This window comes from Pan troglodytes, chromosome 13 (genome assembly GCF_028858775.2).
Source record: "Pan troglodytes isolate AG18354 chromosome 13, NHGRI_mPanTro3-v2.0_pri, whole genome shotgun sequence".
Taxonomy (NCBI): Eukaryota; Metazoa; Chordata; class Mammalia; order Primates; family Hominidae; genus Pan; species Pan troglodytes.
In genome coordinates, this window is record NC_072411.2 from 105,268,318 (window position 1) to 105,289,259 (window position 20,942).

General features: G+C 39.0%; 2 protein-coding genes and 1 non-coding gene across 19 annotated transcripts in view; 2 read left to right on the forward strand and 1 right to left on the reverse strand.

Annotated features, from left to right (window-relative positions):
• NBEAL1 (neurobeachin like 1) overlaps positions 1 to 20,942 on the forward strand; it is a 210,354-nt gene that overhangs the window by 22,335 nt on the left and 167,077 nt on the right. For 11 of the 17 annotated variants that reach the window (XM_054680089.2, XM_009444030.5, XM_525997.8 and 8 more), the window contains exons 3-6: positions 4,593 to 4,684; positions 12,653 to 12,814; positions 19,235 to 19,316; positions 20,429 to 20,556. In XM_054680089.2, coding sequence (XP_054536064.1) covers positions 4,593 to 4,684; positions 12,653 to 12,814; positions 19,235 to 19,316; positions 20,429 to 20,556 — 464 coding nt within the window. Of the gene's footprint in view, positions 1 to 4,592; positions 4,685 to 12,652; positions 12,815 to 15,809; positions 15,944 to 19,234; positions 19,317 to 20,428; positions 20,557 to 20,942 lie in introns of all 17 variants that reach the window. The other 6 variants (XM_063791573.1, XM_063791574.1, XM_063791572.1 and 3 more) reach the window with 3 other exon arrangements.
• On the forward strand, positions 2,535 to 4,170 carry LOC107973893 (ribosomal protein uL30-like). Its single transcript, XM_054680095.2, has one exon. It carries the CDS (start codon positions 2,886 to 2,888, stop codon positions 3,543 to 3,545), a length of 660 nt encoding a protein of 219 aa, XP_054536070.1. The 5' UTR covers positions 2,535 to 2,885; the 3' UTR covers positions 3,546 to 4,170.
• LOC112208489 (small nucleolar RNA SNORA1) lies at positions 15,123 to 15,256 on the reverse strand. Its single transcript, XR_002942967.1, has one exon. It is a non-coding gene; the product is annotated as a small nucleolar RNA SNORA1 (small nucleolar RNA).

The following is a 20,942-nucleotide window of genomic DNA, read 5'->3' on the forward strand; positions in this document are numbered from 1 at the left end:
AACATTCTTTTAGATTTTGATTTGTAGTGTAATGCTTTTATTTCGGGGAAATAAGTTCCTTGAGTTCGCTTTAACCAAGAGCAGTACTTAAGCAATGATATTTAATGACTACATAACTGAGACTCCTAAATCACATATTGAAATCTGACTGACATAAGGAAGTATTGAGGAGGCAAAGGAAAAGAATTGAGCATCATTTTTTGAGATACAGTTAATGTACTTAAAAATTTCCAAGGGATCATAGTTTTTTTTTGAATTCAGCTTTATTGAAATGTCACAAAGCATTAAAATGCACAGATTTTAAGTGTCAAATGTGATGAATTTTGATACACGCAAACATTTGTATAAACACTACTTTAGTCAAGAAATGGAAAATTTCCATCAGCTGGGAAAGTTCCCTCTGTGCCGTTTTGCAGTCAGTCCTCCCAGAGGCAGCCATGTTGTCTAATTTCTGTTACCATAGACTGCTCTAGAACTTCATATAAGTGATATCAGGCTGGTCGAGGTGGCTCAACCTGTAATCCCAGCACTTTGGGAGGCCAAGGTGGGAGGATCACTTGAGGCCAGGAGTTTGAGACCGTAACAAGACCCTGTCTCTACAAAAAATACAAAAATTAACCAGGCATGGTAGCTGTAATCCCAGCTACTTGGAATGCTGAGGCAGGAGGATTCCTTGGGCTCAGGAGTTTGAGGCCATAGTGAACCGTGATTGTGCCACTGCACTCCGGCCTGGGTAACAGAGTGAGAACCTGTCTCATAAATAAATAAATAAATACACAAATAAATACATGAATAAATAAATAAGTAGTATGTGCTTTGATGCCTAACATCTTTTGCTCAATAGATTTTTGAAAAATTTTTTTGTCATTGTAGGTATCAATAGTTCATTTTTATTCCTGGAATAGTATTCCATTGTACGAATGTACAACGATTTGTTTATCCGTTAACTTGATAGAATTTTTGTTTTCAGCTTTGGGCTATTATAAACAAAGTTTCCGTAAACATTTTTGTACCAGTGTTTTTGTGGATATTTGTATTCATTTATCTGGGAGAGGAATGGCTGGGCTGTTTGATATGTGTATATTTAACTTAAACTTTTCTAAGTGGTGATCCTATTTCATACTGCCACCAGTAATGTATGAGAGTTACAGTTACTGCACGTCTTCACTAACATGATATAGTTTTTCTACTTTTAGCCATTCTAGTGGGTATATAATAGTACCTTATTTGGCTTTAATTTGCATTTCTCTGGATAACTAATGATATTGATCACAGATTAGGATGCCGTTTGGCCGTTTGTATATTCCCTTTTGTGAAGTGTCCAAGCTTTTTGCCCATTTTTAAATCGAATTGTCTTTTTGTTATTGATTTGTAGGAGATCTTTATGTTTTTCATACAAGTCCCTGAGAATATTTTCAGCCAGTGTGGTTTGTCTTTCCATTTTCTTTTTTCTTTAGAGTCTCACTCTGGCACCAGAATATAGGTTTCACAAGTGCAGAGATTTTCATCTTTTCGTTTGCTGATGGCATGTGTCACTCAGTGGCACGATCACAGCTCACTCCAGTCTTGACTTCCTGCACTCAAGAATTCCTCCAATCTCAACCTCCTGAGTAACTGGGACTGCTGGCATGCGCAACCACACCAAGCTAATTTTTTTCTATTTTTTGAAGAGATGGGATCTCACTATGTTGCTTAGGCTGGTCTCGAATTCCTGGGCTCAAGCGATTCTCTCACATCAGCTTCCCAAAGTGCAGGGGTTACAGTCGTGAGCCACTGCACCCAGCCTCCATTTTCTTAATAGTGTCTTTTGATGAGTAGAAGTTTTAAATTTTGATTAATACCAGTTATCTTTTTTTTCTTTTTCAGTTTATGATTTTTTTGTCCTAGCTAAGAAACCTCTGTTTATCCCCAGGTAGAAAAGTGATTCAGTCTAATGTTGTCTTTCTTGTCTGTCTTGTCTTGTCTTGTCCTGTCTTTTTTCTTTCCTTTCCTTTTCTTTCCTTTCCTTTCCTTTCCTTTCCTTTCCTTTCCTTTCCTTTCCTTTCCTTTCCCTTCCCTTCCCTTCCCTTCCCTTTCGCTTCCCCTCCCCCTGGCCCTCCCCTCCCCCTCCCCTCCCCCTCCCCCTCCCTCCCCCTCCCCCCTCCCCTCCCCTCCCCTTCTCCTTCCCTTCCTTTCCCTTCCCTTTCCTGTCCTGTCCTGTCCTGTCCTGTCCTGTCCTGTCCTGTCCTGTCCTTTCCGAGACAGAGTCTTGCTTTGTTGCTCAGGCTGGAGTGCAGTAGCATGATCTCAGCTCACTGCAACCTCCGCCTCCTGGGTTCAAGCAATTCTCATGCCTCAGCCCCCCGAGTAGCTGGGACTACAGGCTTGTACCACCACACCTGTCTAATTTTTGTATTTTTAGTAGAGATGGGGTTTCGCCATGTTGGCCAGGCTCGTCTCAAACCCCTGACCTCAGGTGATCCGCCTGCCTCGGGCTCCCAAAGTGCTGGAATTACTGGCATGAGCCACTGTGCCTGGTGTATTTTCTTCTAGAAAATTTGGGTTTCAGTTTTTATGTTTACGTTAATGATCCATTTCCAGTTTGATTTCATTTATGCATGTTACTCTTAATTCATGGAACAAGTATTTATTGAGCACTGTCTCAGTACCAGCCACTATTTAAGGTACTGGTGTTCATTAGTAAACAAACAAATGAAAATCTCTGCACTTGTGAAACCTGTATTCTGGGGAAGTGACAAAAAATAAACTGATAAGTAAATTATAGATGAAAGGTGATAAAGGACCATGGTGGAGGGAACATGATAAGGTAAGGTAAAGGGGTGGTGAGGTTTCTGGTTTTAAGAAGGAGTAAAAATAGGCCTCATTGAGAATATGTCATTTAAAAAATGACTTGGGGTGGGGTTGTGCATGATCAGTCCTTCAACACTAGAAAGATGGCAGAGCAAGAGCAAAGAAAAATCCATTTGGTTCCAGAAAATCTCCTGAAAAAGAGGAAGGCTTATCAAGCCCTCAAAGCCACTCAGGCAAAGCAGGCACTTTTGGCAAAGAAGGAGCAGAGGAAAGGAAAAAGGCTCAGGTTTAAGCGACTGGAATCATTCCTACATGATTCCTGGAGGCAGAAATGTGACAAGGTGCATCTCAGACAACTAGAAGTGAGACCTCATGCCTTGGAATTGCCAGATAAACATGCCATGGCCTTTGTTGTACACATCAAAAGGATTAATGGCATGAGTTTACCGGTGGAGAGAACCGTTGTAAGACTTCGCCTGAAGAAAATTTTTAGTGGTGTCTTTGTAAAAGTCAACCCCCAGAACCTAAAAATGCTGCTTATAGTGGAAACTTATGTGACCTGGGGATTTCCAAATCTGAAGTCTGTGCGGGAACTCACTTTGAAACATGAACAAGCCAAGGTCAAGAATAAGACCATCCCTCTGACAGACAACACAGTGATTGAGGAGCACCTGGAGAAGTTTGGTGACATTTGCTTGGAAGACCTCATTCATGAAATTGCCTTCCCAGGGAAGTATTTCCAGGAGATCTCATAGTTCTTGCTCCCTTTCCACCTTTTGGTGACCCATCATGCTCAGGCTGGAGTGCAGTAGTGCGATCTCGGCTCACTGCAACCTCCACTATATAGCAAAAATATAGTGGGCTTCCTCAAGGAGATGGGCTCACATGGCTATCGGGGTGAATGCATCAGTCAGCTCATCTGCCAGCTGAACAAGACTCAGAATATTTGAAAGCACAGTGCAGTGGAAGCATGTGTTTTTGTTTTGGGGGGAATTATCATCAGGTATCTTCAGAGAAGATTATTCCCTGCCTTATCTTCAAAAATCGGAAAGGAAGGGTTAAAATATAGTGGCTTATGTTCATGGCAAGCACCTCTCATCACAGTCCAGTTCTAAGGAAAAAGTCCAGTGTTTTCTGTATTGGCTGCTGCCTCGTCAGAAATCAGCACATGCCATGGAAGGAGTCCTGCTTTGTTGCATTTTCTATCCTAGGGTTTATTGTTGGTAAATGAGTAACTCAAGCATTTGTACAAGGCTCCCTAAGACTCCCACAGCAATGGACCAAGCCCAGGGACATAATTTAATCTGGAGAGTCCTGGGGCCTTGTTTTGAAAAGACTTGAAATACACATAAGAAGAAAGGCACATAAATAAATGTTCAGTTGTCCAGAAAAAAAAGAAGATGAGGGAGTAGCCATTCAGACACCTGGGAGAAGAGTGTTCTGGGTAGAGAAAACAGCCAGTGCAAAGTCCTTAGGGTGGGAGCATGTCTGGCATGTCCCAGGAAACAGCCAGAAGGCCAGTATAGTACAGGGTAACAGTGGACAAGGTTACAGGGATATGGGAGGGCAAATTGTTTAAACTTTTATAGAACATTGTTAAGATTTTAGCTCTTTGAGTGACATGAGAAGCCATTTGAGAGTTCCATATACTTAATGTACATTTTAAAACAGCACATATGTCCTCCTAAATATCACTTGGAGATTTCATAGTATTGATTCTTTAGGTATCTGCTTAATAGGTGTAGAAGCATTTTTTTTTCCTGATAGGCATACTTAATATTATAATGGTTTTGTTATTTCAGAAAGATCCAGATTACCTGAAGCTGTGGTTGGACACTTTTGTTTCTAGCTATGAACAATTTTTAGACGTTGACTTTGAAAAGCTGCCTACCAGGTATGTAGAAACGGTAATTTGTAACCCCTGGATGAGTTTTTCATTTTTGGCACAAAGATTTCATTGATGACATATTACAAGGATGGCAATTATGTTACCCTCTTGATACTCATGAATAACCCTTTTCTCATAGAGACATAGCTAATTGATGACAATAGTCTTTCTTGATGATGCCAGACCTGGCTTCTAGAAAACTCTGCTTCTCTAGGACACTACCAACTGGTGTTCTGCAACACACTTCATTTCTGACACTAACTACCAGATCCCACAAGTAAAGGGCAAAGTCCTCCGTAAGACTGCCTTCACTTCAGACATTAGCCACTACAAGTCTTGGGGACCACCCATACTTCAGACCAACTGGCTATAAATTCTGGGTTCTCACACCTCCTCCCCACCTCAAGTTCAGTAACTCACCACACTGACTTGAAAAACTCACTGAAAGCACTATACTTGTGATTACGGCTTTATTGTAATGAATACACATAGGACAAGGTGTGGAAGGGTCTGGAGGCAGAGCTTCCACGCCCTCTCCCCATGGAGTCAGGTGTATTGCCCTTCCTGAACATCAGCGTGTTCACTAATCAGGAAGCTCTTCAAGTTTTGGGTGTCCAGAGTTTTATTGGAGTCTTACTACATAATTGATTATGTGGTTGAGCTCAATTTCCCTCTCCCTAGAAGTATAAGTGGTGGTGAGGCTGAAAGTTCCAGCCCTCTAATTAATGCTTGTTCTTTCTTTTTTTTGAAATGGAGTATTGCTCTGTCGACAGGCTGTGCAGTGGCACGATCTTGGCTCACTATAACCTCCACCTCCTAGGTTCAAGCAATTCTCCTGCCTCAGCCTCCCAAGTAGCTGGGACTACAGGCACGCGCCACCATGCTTGGCTAATTTTTGTATTTTTGGTAGAGACAGGGTTTCACCATGTTGGCCAGTATGATCTCGATCTCTTGACCTCATGATCCACCTGCCTCGGACTCCCAAAGTGCTGGGATTATAGGTGTGAGCCACTGCCCCTTGGCCAATGCTTGGTCTTTCTGATAGGAGCAGCCTTCTATTCAAACTAAGGGCTTACCTTGAGTCACTTCATTTGCATAGACTCAGGTGTAATCCATAGGGCTTATTATGAATAACAAAAGACATTCTGAATATCACTCAGAAAATCTCAAGGGTTTTTGAAGCTATGTGCCAGAAAACTGGGACAAAGACCAGATATATATTCTTTATTATACAATAGGCATGTGAGTTGAAACTTATTTTCATTCCTGGCCTTACAGTAGGACCTTAGAAAACATCTTAGAGGAGGTGAAGTGTTTAGATTTTTAGAAACTAGATTTAAAAATCATAAAATGGAAAAATTCAAATTTATGGAAAAGTACTACTGAAAGTACAAATCTTTCATTTTTCCACCCACCACCACTCCCCACTTCCATACCATTTCCCAGGCCCACTTTTTAGATAAAGTTTTTTCTATATCTTAAGCTATCTTGAAGGCCTAATAGTTGTTCAGTAAGAGAGATTGCCTGGGGTAAAATGCAAGAAAAATGGAGAGAGGCATCTAGCCACAAAAGGAGTGCCAGTTTAAGATAAGTGTTGTCCGGGTGCCGTGGCTCACATCTGTAGTCCCAGCACTTTGGGAGGTTGAGGCAGGCAGATTACTTGAGCCTAGGAGTTTGAGACCAGCCTGGGCAACATGGCAAAACCCCGTTTCTACAAATAATTAAAAATGGTGGTGTGCACCTGTAGTCCCAGTTACTTGGGAGGCGGAGGTGGGAGGATCGATTTGGCCCAGAGAGTTGAGGCTGTAGTGTGCTGTGATCGTGCCACTGCACTCCAGCCTGGGTGACAGAGTGAAACCCTGTCTCAAAAAAAAAAAAAAAATGTGTTGAGGGGAGAAGGGAGGAATGGATGGTGGTTGATGATGAGAAAGAGTATCTGGAGACTTAAATCTTCAAGGAGGAAAAGTGTTTGCATTTTGGGGATAGAGGTAGGCAATCAGAAGTAGTAAAGGAGAATTGAGTCTAGAGAATCAAATAGGGGCCAGATCATGAGGTACCATGCATGCGATACAAATGGACTTTGACTTTTTTGTTGTTGTTATGGAAAATAAGAGTGCTACTGAAAAATTTTCTGTGTAGAGTGTCTTGATCATCAAGTTTGTGTTTCAAAGTCACTTTAGTGGCTGGTGGAGAGGGTTGAGACTGAAGGCAAGGAGCCCAGTTAAGAGATAATTGTGATAATCCAGAGATGTGGCTAGAGCTTTGGACCAAGATACTGAACTCAAGTAAGGATGTGAGTGTACTAAAAAAAAGACTAGTACTTCGTTATTTATAAATCCAGTTTCAGATGTCTTCCTCATTAGAATATTATTCATGTTAGGTTTATAAAGTTTAGGGAGTATTAACTCTTGACCTTTTCTCAAAATAAAATTATTTATTACTACTTTTTACCAATAAAATAATATTCTTATGATTTGTGCTTAGAAGTACTTCTGTTTTAATAATTTATAGCTTGCTTTAAATCATGGAGCTAAGAATTTTATAGAGTTAGGATATGAGCCTTTAAATGTTTGGAATATTAGAATGAAGACTTCTAAAGTTTCTAAGGTGCAGTTGTTATCATCCGTACATTACCAGTGTCTCCTTTCTTGGGACACTGTTTCCAAAAACATTATGTAGACTTATATTGCCACTATGTTTAAAGTAACATGAAGAACGCCAAGAGCATTGCTGTATTTGTGATATAGTTTGTTTACTTAATACTGTGTTTCATGTTTTTGTCAAAAAACTGAAACATGAATTTAATTTTTCTAATAGAAAACATTCAGATTTGTAAGTACATGCTACGTACAAGATATTTTATGAAATTAGTCAAATCACCTTGAAGATAAGAGACATATGGCTAATCCTCATATAAAGTAAACTGACCTTAGAGAATTCATAATGTAAAGCAGAGATGGCTTTTACTAGAATATAAAGCCTTTGAACTTCAACCTAGGCTGCTTCCTGTAGTAGACACAGACAACCATTGGTTTACAGTAGACATTCAAGAGCCAAACAGAGGAATGGAACAGATTTGTGGAATTTGGGAAACTGCAACAAAAGAAGCATAGAATTTTGAACAGTAAAGTCCTAGAGGTGGGAAAATGCTTCCAAGTCCTTAAATGCTCATAACATTAGGAACATGGCCAAAAATTTCAACTTTATCTATAAGGCATGTTCAACCAAGCCCCAATTTTATAATTAAAAAAAATCTTTCTGAGGAGCTAATTTTTGTCCTCTTTAGTCATTTTTTAGAAGCTGATTTTTTGACTAATTATTTATTAAAACCAATGTGCATATAGAGAATGGGATGACCAAGGACAAGGAAATACTCTTTTAAATAAGTGGGATAAAATACTGGAAAATTGAATGTTTTCTTTCTTGTTGACATATGTTTTTGGAAAAGTGAGGAGGAATAGCTTTGCTTAATTTTGAAAATTGGTTATATCTGAATCTTTGTATATTATTTTTAGATTACCTCTTTTTAGCCCTTTAGCAGGAAAAAAATATATGTATATATGTATGTTAATGAGATATTTTCTGGTACTACCTATAAATAAGAGAATGAAAGAATCCAAAGCTACAAGTGAAATGGTGCCCCAACTAAAATGAAATATTTGTAACTGGGTTATAGAATTTGGCATTCCTTATAATATGCTTTGTGGCTTTTTTCTGTGTAATTTAATTACAATCAGGTGTTCATTTTATAAAACACTTTCTTAATTTATGTTGTAGGATGGTTCAGAAAGAAGCTAACTGTATTCTACATGTGACTACTTATGTGCTTCAGATTTTTCTGCATATAGTTAATTAAACAGCCTTTTACTCAGTGTAAAAATACTAGCAATACTTCATATTAAGCATAAGCTGAAGAAGAGGTAACTATAAAGTATAATTGTCATTTAATCATAGGCATGCTTTAGGGAGCTCCATTCAGATTTGGGCATTTTTCTTAAAGGGATAGGAAATTAGTATACAGTGGCTTATGAAAAGATTCTGAAGCTTTAGTGATAGCATGTTTAAAATATATTACATTTTTATAGATCTTTCAATATTTCACAGCTGAAAATGTATATTAACCTTCTGGTTTGAGACCCCTGTAAAATACGGCAGTTGATACTCAAATTTTATAGGTTGGGCACAATGGCTCAAGCCTATAATCCCAGCCCTTTGGGAGTCCAAGGTGGGAGGATAGCTTAAGGCCAGGAATTAGAGACCAGCCTGGACAATATAGCAAGACCCTATCTCTTAAAAAAAATTGCAGATTACAGAACTAGAAACTTTTTTTTTTTTTAAGGAACAACAGTAGATATTTATTTATTTATTTATTTATTTGAGACGGAGTCTCACTCTGTTGCCCAGGCTGGAGTGCAGTGGCCCGATCTTGGCTCACTGCAACCTCTGCCTCCTGGGTTCACGCCATTCTCCTGCCTCAACCTCTCGAGTAGCCAGGACTACAGGCACCCGCCACCACGCTCGGCTAATTTTTTTTGTATTTTTAGTAGAGACGGGGTTTCACTGTGTTAGCCAAGATGGTCTCCATCTCCTGACCTCAGGTGATCCATCCGCCTCGGCCTCCCAAAGTACTGGGATTACAGGCATGAGCCACCACACCCAGCCAAGAACAACAGTAGATATTTACTGTTCACAGTTCTGGAAGCTGGGAAGTCTAAGATTAAGACACCAGCAGATTTGGTGTCTGGTGAGGGCCTGTCTTCTGTTTCTTGCTGTGTCCTTACACAGCAGAGGGATGAATACTGTGTCCTCACACAGAGGAAGGGGCAGGGCAACTCCCTTCACTCTGTTTATAAAGACAGTAATCCCATCCATGAGGGCAGAGCCTTCATGACTTAATCACTTCCTAAATGCCTCACCTCTTCATACTATTGCATTGGGAGTTAGTTTACAACATATGAAATTTGGGGGAATACCAGCATTCAGACCACAGCAGTTCACATCGAAAGCTCTACCATTCCTTAAAAAGTAGACATATAGGTCGGATGCGGTGGCTTCTGCCTGTAATGCCAGCACTTTGGGAGGCCGAGGTGGGCAGATCATCTGAGGTCGGGATTTCGAGACCTGCCTGACCAACATGGAGAAACCCCGTCTCTACTAAAAATACAAAATTAGTGGGCGTGGTGGCAAGGCTGACCAACATGGAGAAAACCCGTCTCTACTAAAAATACAAAATTAGCGGGTGTGGTGGCACATGCCTGTAATCCCAGCTACTCAGAAGACTGAGGCAGCAGAATCGCTTGAATGCGGGAGGCCAAGGTTGCAGTGAGCTGAGATTGCGCCATTGCACCTCCAGCCTGGGCAACAGGAGCGAAACTCCATCTCAAAAAAAAAAAAAAAAAAAAAAACACATACAAGTAGACATGTAGTTGCCTGTAGAAGTATTGGCAACCACCTGTCATGTACTGGCAACCTACATGAGAATGGGTATTTTTTCATTCATGTTTAAAATTTTATTTTGTATCTGTTTTATTAAAATATTAACAGAATATTAAATATTGATAGAACATACTACTTGTATGATTACTTCCATTTTTTAGATGAACTCTAAGATGTTGGCCCCTTCAGTTGTGTTTCTACTGTCCTTCTCCTTAGGTCAATGTCTTCAGGTCTTCCACAAGTCTTTTGGACTTGCCAGGATATTTCCTATCTCTCATTTCCCTGGAAATATTAACCTCTCTCTGCAGGTCCCTCTGCTGTAATGCCTTCTGTGGCAGCACAGGAATTGTCTACCCATTCAGGTTAGGAGCAATTTTTAAGTATGGTGTAAAAATCTCTTTGAACACTCTATAATGGTGAGAGAAGTTGCAGTCACAATTTTCTATTTCTTTCTATTTTTTTTTTTTTTTTTTTTTTTGAGAGATGGTCTTTCTGTCTCAACCAGGCTGAAGTGCAGTGGCATGATCATAGCTCACTGCAACCTCAAACTCTTGGGCTCAAGTGAGCCTCCTGCCTTAGCCTCCAAGTAGCTGGGACCACAGACATATACCACTATACCTGGTTAATTTTTTTTTTTCCAGTGGAGATGAAGTCTTGCTATGTTGCCCAGCCAATTTTCTATTTCTTAGCTGATTTGGCATAGGTTTCAACCAGGTATAGACCTCAGGCCAGAAACAGGTTTATAAGAAATACTGCATTTTTTTCATTATCTGTGACTCAACATGCCTTGATTCTAAGCCCACATCTTTCAGGCTGGTAAGATATCCATGCTTTGAGCTGGGCATGGTGGCTCACTTTGGAGGGCCAAGGTGGGTGGATCACGAGGTCAGGAGATTGAGACCATCCTGGCCAACATGGTGAAACCCCGTCTCTACGAAAAATACAAAAATTAGGTGGGTGTGGTGGCACGTGCCTGTAATCCCAGCTACTCGGGAGCCTGAGGCATGAGAATCCCTTGAATCTAGGAGGCGGAGGTTGCAGTGAGCCGAGATCGCGCCACTGCACTCCAGCCTGGCGACACAGCGAAACTCCATCTCAAAAAAAAAAAAAAAAAAAAAAAAGATATCCATGCTTTGTTATGCTTTGGATTTTCTGCCATCCCCAGAGATGATAGGGTTTTATTTAAGCCACTGATTTTTGATGGGGAGGGAGGGAGGTATTCTCTGGTTTTGGTTGTGTGACCACAGGAGTGACCTTCCATACATCTCTTGTGCTCATCTGTGTAGCCCACTTAAAACCATCTCCTCTCGGAACACAGATTTATTATTTCATGAGGTTGGGTACTTCAGCATCCATAGGGAACTTCAAAGGTTAAATGATCAGCTCTATGTTACAGAGGTGAGATTTAGTACCCATGTCTTTAGACGTTGAATCCAGGTATGGGTTTTTATTATGAAAGAAACACCAGAGGAACCACTCATGTCTGATGTTGGCATTTGCCCTTAAAGAACCATATAGTCTTACATAGAAACCATTTGTCACAAAATGTTGATATATTACTTTTTAAAGTCTTCTGTTGATGCCCATGCTCAGAGCTCTACATTTCCTTTTTTTTTTTTTTTTTAATACCCTTTTATCTCTCTTCTTTCCTTTTGCTGGTTATCTTTTCTCCCTCTTCCGATCACATGGCTTGGGGAGTCTATACTAAAACAATGATGTTTAGTAAAGCAGTTGACAAATTTTTTTTTTTTGAGACAGAGTCTCACTCTGTCACCCAGGCTGGAGTACAGTGGCACAATCTCGGCTCACTGCAACCTCTGCCTCCCGGGTTCAAGCGATTCTTCTGCCTCAGCCTCCTGAGTAGCTGGGACGAATTTATAAATGTGGGAAATGTGATAACCTATAGGATAATTACACTTTATTTGGTAAAATGATACAATGAAACCAGCTAATTTTTTGTATTTTTAGTAGAGATGGGGTTTCACCATGTTGACCAGGCTGGTCTCGAGCTCCTAACCTCGTGATCCACCCACCTCGGCCTCCAGAAGTGCTGGGATTACAGGCGTGAGCCACTGCACCTGGCCAACAGTTGACATATTAAACTAGTTATGTAGATACTTCATTTTTACTTTACAGTTATTGTTTCTTTTAGAAATGGTATGCACACTGCTATACACAGTATTTAGTATACATAGTATTTTTAAGTGGAACATAATTTATTCTAAATATTTTCATTAAAAATAGTACAATTGAAGATATCAAATAGTCTGTCTCTCTCTTTAGTAAGCCTCTTCTGAAATAAGAAAAACCACTCTGCTCTAATAATCTTCTAGTTACTAATCTAGTTACTTCTAGTTACTAATCTAGTTACTAATCATCATGTGCTACATCTGTGTTGCAGACGAGAAGGCACAGAGTATCTGGAATGAATAAAAGAGCTTCTTTAGGATTTGGGCTGAAAATGAAGTTCATTTAAATGCCAGAGATTTTCTTCTTGTATTTCAACAGGCTTCTTATTTTTTTCCCTTTCTGTTGTAGGGTAGATGATATGCCTCCAGGAATATCTCTGCTTCCTGATAATATTCTGCAGGTTCTGAGGATCCAGCTTCTACAATGTGTTCAGAAAATGGCAGATGGGTTAGAGGAACAACAGCAAGCCTTGTCAATTTTGCTTGTCAAGTTCTTCATTATTCTTTGCAGGTATCTAGTAGAAAAAATAAGCTAGTTTTCACTCATAGGTGGGAGTTGAACAATGAGAACACATGGAGATGAGGAGGGGAACATCACACACTGGGCCTATTGGTGGGTAGGGTGCTAGGAGAGGGATAACATTAGGAGAAATACCTAATGTAGATGATGGGTTGAAGGATGCAGCAAACCACCATGGCATGTGTATACCTATGTAACAAACCTGCACATTCTGCATACATATCCCAGAACTTTAATAAATTAAGTAAATAAAAAAGAAGAAAAGAAAAAATAAGCTAATTATCTGTTTTAATATAATTGTTACATTACCAAAATAATAATTAATTTTATTTATTATTAGTGATGTTTGTAGTTGATATGGAGCTTTAAAGAGTAAGTGCACTTTTTGGAATAGGCTTGTGGTTTGTTAGTATGTTGGAAATCCTTTTAGTTACTATACCTAGTTATAGCAACATTAGCCAACATTTAAAAAAATTATATTAAAGTCAATGACAGTTTTTCTTCAGCAAGAAATTACTGTACCAGTATTTTTCATATGGTTCTCACCTGTAAATGTATATGCATTTTTATTACTCTGTGTTATTATCTGTGAAAATAAATCATTCAGATATTTCATTTTATTATTTTATCAAATAAAGTATAATTATCCTGTAGGTTATCATATTTCCCACATTTATAAATTAGGTCTGTGGTGCTTACATTTTGGTATGCATGAATAACAACAAGGAAACTTAGTAGAATATAGAGCTTGAGCCTTGCTTATGGAAATTCTGTTTCAAAAGGGCTCAAAATCTGGATTTTTCAGGCATTCCACATTCATCTACATATAAGAATTCAAGAACCATTAGTTTAGGGGCACTGCATATAAGAATGCAAGAACCATTGGTTTAGGGGCATCTGCATATAAGAATTCAAGAACCATTGGTTTATTGGTTCATATTCCTCTTGAAACCTATCTTCATTTCGGAAGCTACATTCTATATCTTTAAATCTATTTTCTTTTTGGAAGCCACTTTCTAAAACGTACATTATTTGTTTTATAAATATTTTATAATTAATTAGTGGATGAATAGGGACTTAATTTACCTCTTAGTCACCTTTGGCTTAATTTCTCATTGCCTTTGCAGGAATTATGGAATGATTGATCAATAATTGCTAAAACATTTCACCCCTAATTTATGCTCTCCCAGAGCCTTAGACATGTTTTTATTTGTGTGTTTTTCCTCATCCTTAAAATTTGGAAAAATAATACAAGAATTATAAGGGTTGAAGGATACAGCCGGGTACAGTTGCTCACACCTGTAATCCCAGCACTTTGGGAGGCCGAGGAGGTGGATCGCTTGAGGTCAGGAGTTTGAGACCAGCTTGGCCAACATGGTGAAACCCTGTCTCTCCAAAAAAATGTAAAAATTAGCCAGGCATGGTGGCGGGTGCCTGAAATCCCAGCTACTCAGGAGGCTGAGAGGCAGGAAAATTGCTTGAACCTGGGAGGCGGAGGTTTCAGTGTGCCGAGATCATGCCATTGCACTTCAGCCTGGGTGACGGAGCGAGACTCTTCTCAAAAAAAAAAAAAAGGTTAAAGGGAAAGGGTTTATTCAGGTAGTAAGACATAAGTTGATCTCTGATAATTTGCTATATTTTCTTGCTAGCTACCTACTACAATTTTGCTGAAATCAAAAATCCTACAGATATTTGTTTTCAATTCATTATGTTTAGATTTTGGTAATAGAGGGAAGCACTGAAATGCTCAACAAATTTTTTGGTTGAAAAAAAATTTTTTGGGTAGTAGATAGTTTCTTATAATAAATTTAATGTTCAATAGCTACCAGTCACAGAACATGTTTCTATTTCCAGAGACCTCACTTTACTTTTTTAAAGCTCCATTTAAAAACTTTAATAAACTTTATGTTTTAGAGCTGTTTTTATATAAATCTAGAATTCCCACATACTCCTTTCCCATACCCCTCAGTTTCCTCTATTACTAATATCTTACATTAGTATGATACATTTATTACAGCTGATGAACCAGTATTTATACATTATTAACTAAGGTCCATGTGCACATTAGGGTTCACTATTTGTGTTGTATAGTTTCATGGGTTTTGACTAATTTATGTTGTCATATATAAATTTGACATAATCATCATTATAGGATCATATAGAATAGTTTTCCTACACTAAAAATGGCCTGTGCTCCACCTATTCATTCCTTACACACCCACACACACACACCCCATACCCCTGCCCGCCCCAACCTCTGTCAACCACTGATTTTTTTTTTTTTAATCATAAGCATACCAAATGTTACAGGTTTCATTGTCACCACTGCAATATGTGTACTGTGATGGAAGCATAGCCTGTGTCTCAATTTAGCCACATTAAGTTTTTTGGACACCATGATCAGCAGTACCCATTCTCATCTAGAATGAGGCTTAACCACTGATATTTTAATGGTGTCTTTAGTTTTGCTTTCACCAGAGTGTCATAATTAGAATCATACAGAATGTAGCCTTTTCAGACTGGCTTCCTTCACTTAGCAATATGCATTTAAGGGTCCTCCATGACTTTTCTTGTTTGTTTGTTTGTTTGTTAGACAAGGTCTTACTCTGTCACCCATGCTGGAGTGCAGCTGCTTGATAAGGGCTCGTTGCATCCTTGACCTCCTGGGCTCAATTTATCTTTCCACCTTAGCCTCTGAGTAGCTGAGACTACAGGTACATGCCACCATGCCCAGTTATTTATTTATTTATTTATTTGTATTTTTGTAGAGAAGGGGTTTTGCCATGTTGCTCAAGCTGGTCTCAAACTCCAGGGCTCAAGTGATCCTTCCGCCTTGACCTCCCAATGTGCTGGGACTATAGGCATGAACCACCGCACCTGGTCCTCCTCCATGTGTTTGTAGCTTGATAGCCCATTTCTTTTTGTCACAGAATAATACTCTACTTATGGACATACCACAGTTTGTTTATTCATTCCCCTGTTGCAGGACATCTTGGTTACTTCCAGTTTTTGGAAGTTATGAATAAAGCTGCTACAAACATCTGTGTGCAGATTTTGCATACACATAAGTTTTCAACTCATTTAGGTAAATGCTGAAGAGTATAATTGCTGTATCATACGGTAAGCTTATGTTTAGCTTTGTCAGTGCAAAATTGTCTACCAAAATGGCTATACCATTTTGCATTCCCACCAACAATGAATGAGAGTTCCTGTTGCTCTTCATGGTTTCCAATACTGGATTATACTATTCTTTTATATTTTAGCCATTTTAATAGGTGTTTGTAGTATCTTATTGTTTTAATTTGCAATTCCCTAATGACAAAAGATGTTCACCATCTTTTCATATGGCTATATACCATTTGTATCTTCTTTGGTGAAGTGTCTATTTAGATCTTTTGCTCATTTTTAAAAATCGAATTGTTTTCTTATTAAGTTTTAAGACATCTTTGACTGTTTTGAGATGTAATTCCTTTATCAGGTATCTGGGATTTTTTTGTCATCGTTGTTGTTGTTGTTGTTTTGAGACAGGGTTTTACTCTGTTGCCCAGGTGCAGTGAGTTCTGTTGCCTGAGGTGCGGTGGCATGATCACAGCTCACTGCAGCCTCAAGTTATCCTCCTTCTTTAGTCCCCCCCACCCCAAGTAAGTGGGACCACAGGTACATGCCACCATGCTTGGCTGATTTTTTTAAATTTTTTGTAGAGATGAGGTCTCACTATATTGCCCAGGCTGGTCTCTAACTCCTGGGCTCAAGCGATCCTCCCACCTCACCCTCCCAAAATATTGGGATTACAGGCATGAGCCACTGTGTCTGGCAGGTATCTGGTCTGCAAATATTTTTTGATAGTCTGCGACTTGCCTTTTTATTCTTTTACTAGTGTTTTGTAAAACAGAAGCTTTTAATTTTAATGAAGTTTGACTTAACTTTTTTCTTTCATGGATTATGCTTTTTTAAAAAAATTGAGACAGAGTCTTGCTCCATCTGTACACTCCAGGCTGGAGTGTACTGACATGATCATGGCTCACTACAGCCTCAACCTCCCTGGCTCAAGTGATCCTCCCACCTCAGCCTCCTGAGTAGCTGGGAGGCACACCACTATGCCTGGCCAATTGTTTTAAAAAAATTATTGTCCTGCTGGCGGAGTGCAGTGGCTCACGCCTGTAATCCCAGCACTTTGGGAGGCCGAGGCGAGTGGATCACTTGAGGTCAGGAGTTCTGGACCAGCCTGGCCAACATGGTGAAACCCCGTCTCTACTAAAAATACAAAAATTAGCTGGGAATGGTGCCACATGCTTGTAATCCCAGCTACTTGGGGGGCTGAGGTGGAAGAATCGCTTTAACCCAGGAGGCGGAGGTTGCAGTGAGCCGAGATCATGCCACTGCACTCCAGCCTGGGTGACAGAGCAAGACTCAGTCTCAAAAAAAAAAAAAAATTTTTTTTTTTAAATTATTGTCTTGCTACGTTGCCCAGGCTAAGTCTCGAATTCCTGGATTCATGCAGTCCTCCTGCCTCTGCCTCTCAAAGTGTTGGGATTACAGACAGGCATGAGCCACTACACCCAACCTCTTTTTCTTTTTCTTTTGCTCAAATTGTGGGTCTGTTTCTTTTGTGTATTGTTTCTTTTGATTTTCAAACTTGTGTCGCGTTCTCATGTGAGTTGTTATTTTTGAGTAAGTGTTGGTTATTGTTTTTGAAAAATCATAGAGATACTTTTAGGATAATATTGTCTTTCTTCTCAGTTAATATACATTTGTTTCTGGAAAAGTAGGATCCCTCTAATACAGTGAATGATTGAGCTGACTTGGACTTAGTCTCTGTGACTACTAATCTATTTTCATTTCACCTTTACTTCTTGAGTGTTGTCTTTTGGGATCTTAAACCACAGCCTTAGAGACAGTTATTTTCGGGCTCTGAATTCTAGTTTTTGTCCCTTTTCAGCATTGTGAGACTGTCAGATGCAATCAGCAGCTTCTCATTGTTTCATCTACCTCTGTCAGGACTGGTAGAAGTCATGAGTGCAAAAATGGATCTAAATGCAGGTCTCATCTCTTCCTGTGTTTCCTTGTTCTGTATCTTGGATCTGTAATTTTTCACTTCCTTATTAATTTTCTCATGCCTTTAAACAGATTTTTAAAAAAAATTTTGTCCATGTTTTCTAGTTGTTCTCAGGGAGAGGACTGATCTTAGTCCACTATTATTGGAAGCAGAATTCTTGCAGAGGCTTCCAATTTTGCCTCTGCCTGTACCCTGTTTTCTCCAAGTTGTCATGCCAGTCTGACTTCTTACATTAAGAAGTCTTTTGGTTGGGTGGGTGTGGTGGTTGATACCTGTAATCCCAGACCTTTGGGAGGCTGAGGCAGGAGGATTGCTTGAGCCCAGGAGTTCAAGACCAGCCTGGGCAACAAAGTGAGACCCTCATCTCAACAAAAAATGTAAAAAGGTAGCCAGGCCTAGTGGCACATACCTGTAGTCCCAGCTTCTCAGGAAGCTGGGGTGGGAGGATTGCATGAGCCCAAGAGTTTGATGCTGCAGTGCACTGTGATTGCACCACTGCACTCTAGTCTGGGCAACCGAGCAAGATCCCATCTCTTAAAAAAAAAACCAGAAGAAGTCTGTTAATTCTGTTAATTTTTCTAAAATTAGCATTTACTGGATTTTAAGATATATGTTTTACAAGATCACAATGTCTCATAACAAAATTAATGAACGTTGCTCTTTTATTATGTCAAGGGAAAGATTTTAGGTATAGTAAATATTGTCTTGTTTTACCTCAGTCTTATAAAAAGGGAATAAAAATGAGGGACCATATTTTAGTTAAACACTAAGCACTTATGAACCCACTGCTTTAAACAAAATATGATACTGTGCCGTCTTAGAGTAAGTAAAGATGCTGTTAGCCCTTTTTCAAGGACTTTTAATGTAGTTGAGGAAATATGACATCCTTAAAAGGAAACCATAATTCAAAAAGCAAAGTGAAAATGATTATAGTGCACATGTTATAATGAAAACAGTATGTACAAAAAAGAAAACTAAGAATCTGCATAGGGACAAAAATCTGTAAGGAAATAATGTAGATGTACGTAGTTGCTTATTTTTAGATTGCAAGATATTGGTGTTTATTTTTTCTCTTCTGTTTCTACTTTGTGATATTTTCCAATTTTCAATAATAAATAGATGCTAATCAGCATATACTTTTTAAACATTATCTGTTTATAGTAGTTAAATGCTGCTTGAGTTATAGTTCACAGTTGGTGGGAAAGCAGTTATATAACCATATTGATTTTATGTTTTAATAAATGTCATTTGCATTTTGTTTGCCAGCATGTGTTCTCATAATTCAAGCTGAATTCATGAACATATGTTTTGTTCACCATTCTTATGTAAAAAATTAAAGTCTCTTTTTCTCACAGAAATCTATCAAATGTGGAAGAAATTGGGACTTGCTCGTACATTAATTATGTCATCACCATGACAACACTCTATATTCAGCAAGTAGGTGTGAACTAATCTTTTTTGTCACTTTACTGAGAGCAACTAGGTTTTACTTTTTGTTTGTTTGTTTGTTTGTTTTGAGATGGAGTTTTGCTCTTGTTGCCCAGGCTGGAGTGCAATGGCCCGATCTTGGCTTACCACAACCTCTGCCTCCCAGGTTCAAGTGATTCTCCTGCCTCAGCCTCCCAAGTAGCTGGATATTACAGGCATGTGCCACCACGCCCGGCTAACTTTTGTATTTTTAGTAGAGACGGGGTTTCTCCATGTTGGTCAGGCTGGTCTCAAACTCCTGACCTCAGGTGGTCTGCCCGCCTCGGCCTCCCAAAGTGCTGGGGTTACAGGCATGAGCCACCATTGTCTGGCCTACTATTTTTTGTATTATAGTTAGTATAGTTAAATATTTTCAGATGAGGTAATAATTGAGAAGAGACTTAAACTTATTGTTGGGTAATGCATATTTCAGAAATCTTGTACATATTACCTAAATATAGACAAGTAGTTATTATATATACTGTTATTTAATTTAAAATTTTAAGTGTTTTGCCTGTAATCCCAGCACTTTGGGAGGCCGAGGCGGGCGGATCACGAGGTCAGGAGATCGAGACCATCCTGGCTAACACGGTGAAACCCCGTCTCTACTAAAAATACAAAAAATTAGCCGGGCGTGGTAGCGGGCGCCTGTAGTCCCAGCTACTCGGGAGGCTGAGGCAGGAGAATGGCGTGAACCCGGGAGGCGGAGCTTGCAGTGAGCCGAGATCGCGCCACTGCACTCCAGCCTGGGCGACAGAGCGAGACTCCGTCTCAAAAAAAAAAAAAAAAAATTTAAGTGTTTTATAAGTGGCTTTTAAAATGATACAATTTGTTATTATTATGTATTATTTATTTATCACATATCCTTCTTACTGAAAACATATTACTTTTTCAAAAGGTGTTTGGCTATTTATTTTAAAGCTATCGTAGGACATATTTAAAATCTTAGTGGCTGTATCCAGTCCATATGATTAAATGACTCTTAGTCTCAAAGGGAAAGTTTGGCTTGTTTGAATACAAATGACTTATTGTTAGATGATAAGTAAGGCATGTCTTTAATTTATGTTTAACTTTGTTCTCAGTTAAAAAGCAAAAAAAAAGAGAAGGAAATGGCAGATCAGACATGTATTGAAGAATTTGTGATCCACGCATTGGCATTTTGTGAAAGCTTATATGATCCATATCGGAATTGGAGACATAGAATTTCAGGGTATGTCTTATAAATAATAACGTTCATTTAAAACCTGAATGTCATAATATATTTGATTCTTCAAAGCAGGTCTTCTCTATGAAAGCAATTGGAAAGAAGTATATAAGACCCACAGATTTAACTCTGAGCTAGAGAAATATGTTGGAGGGAATGAATTAGTGATAAATTCTGCTTCTGAATAATTACATATGCCCTGAACTTGTATTTTGCAATGCAATTTTGAATACTAATAATCTGATAAGAAATGTTAAAGGCATAGTAGCATCAAATACAGTATACATATTTTTCAAGAAAAGTTATTTTTTAAAAAACATACTTTATAATTCGAAAATGCTTTCTAGCAGTATTTTGTCCATTTTTTTTCTTTTTTCTTTTTCTTTTCTTTT

Coding starts and splice junctions, on each gene's coding strand:
- LOC107973893 (XM_054680095.2), top strand. CDS start 2,886: ATGACTTGGGGTGGGGTTGTGCATGATCAGTCCTTCAACACTAGAAAG.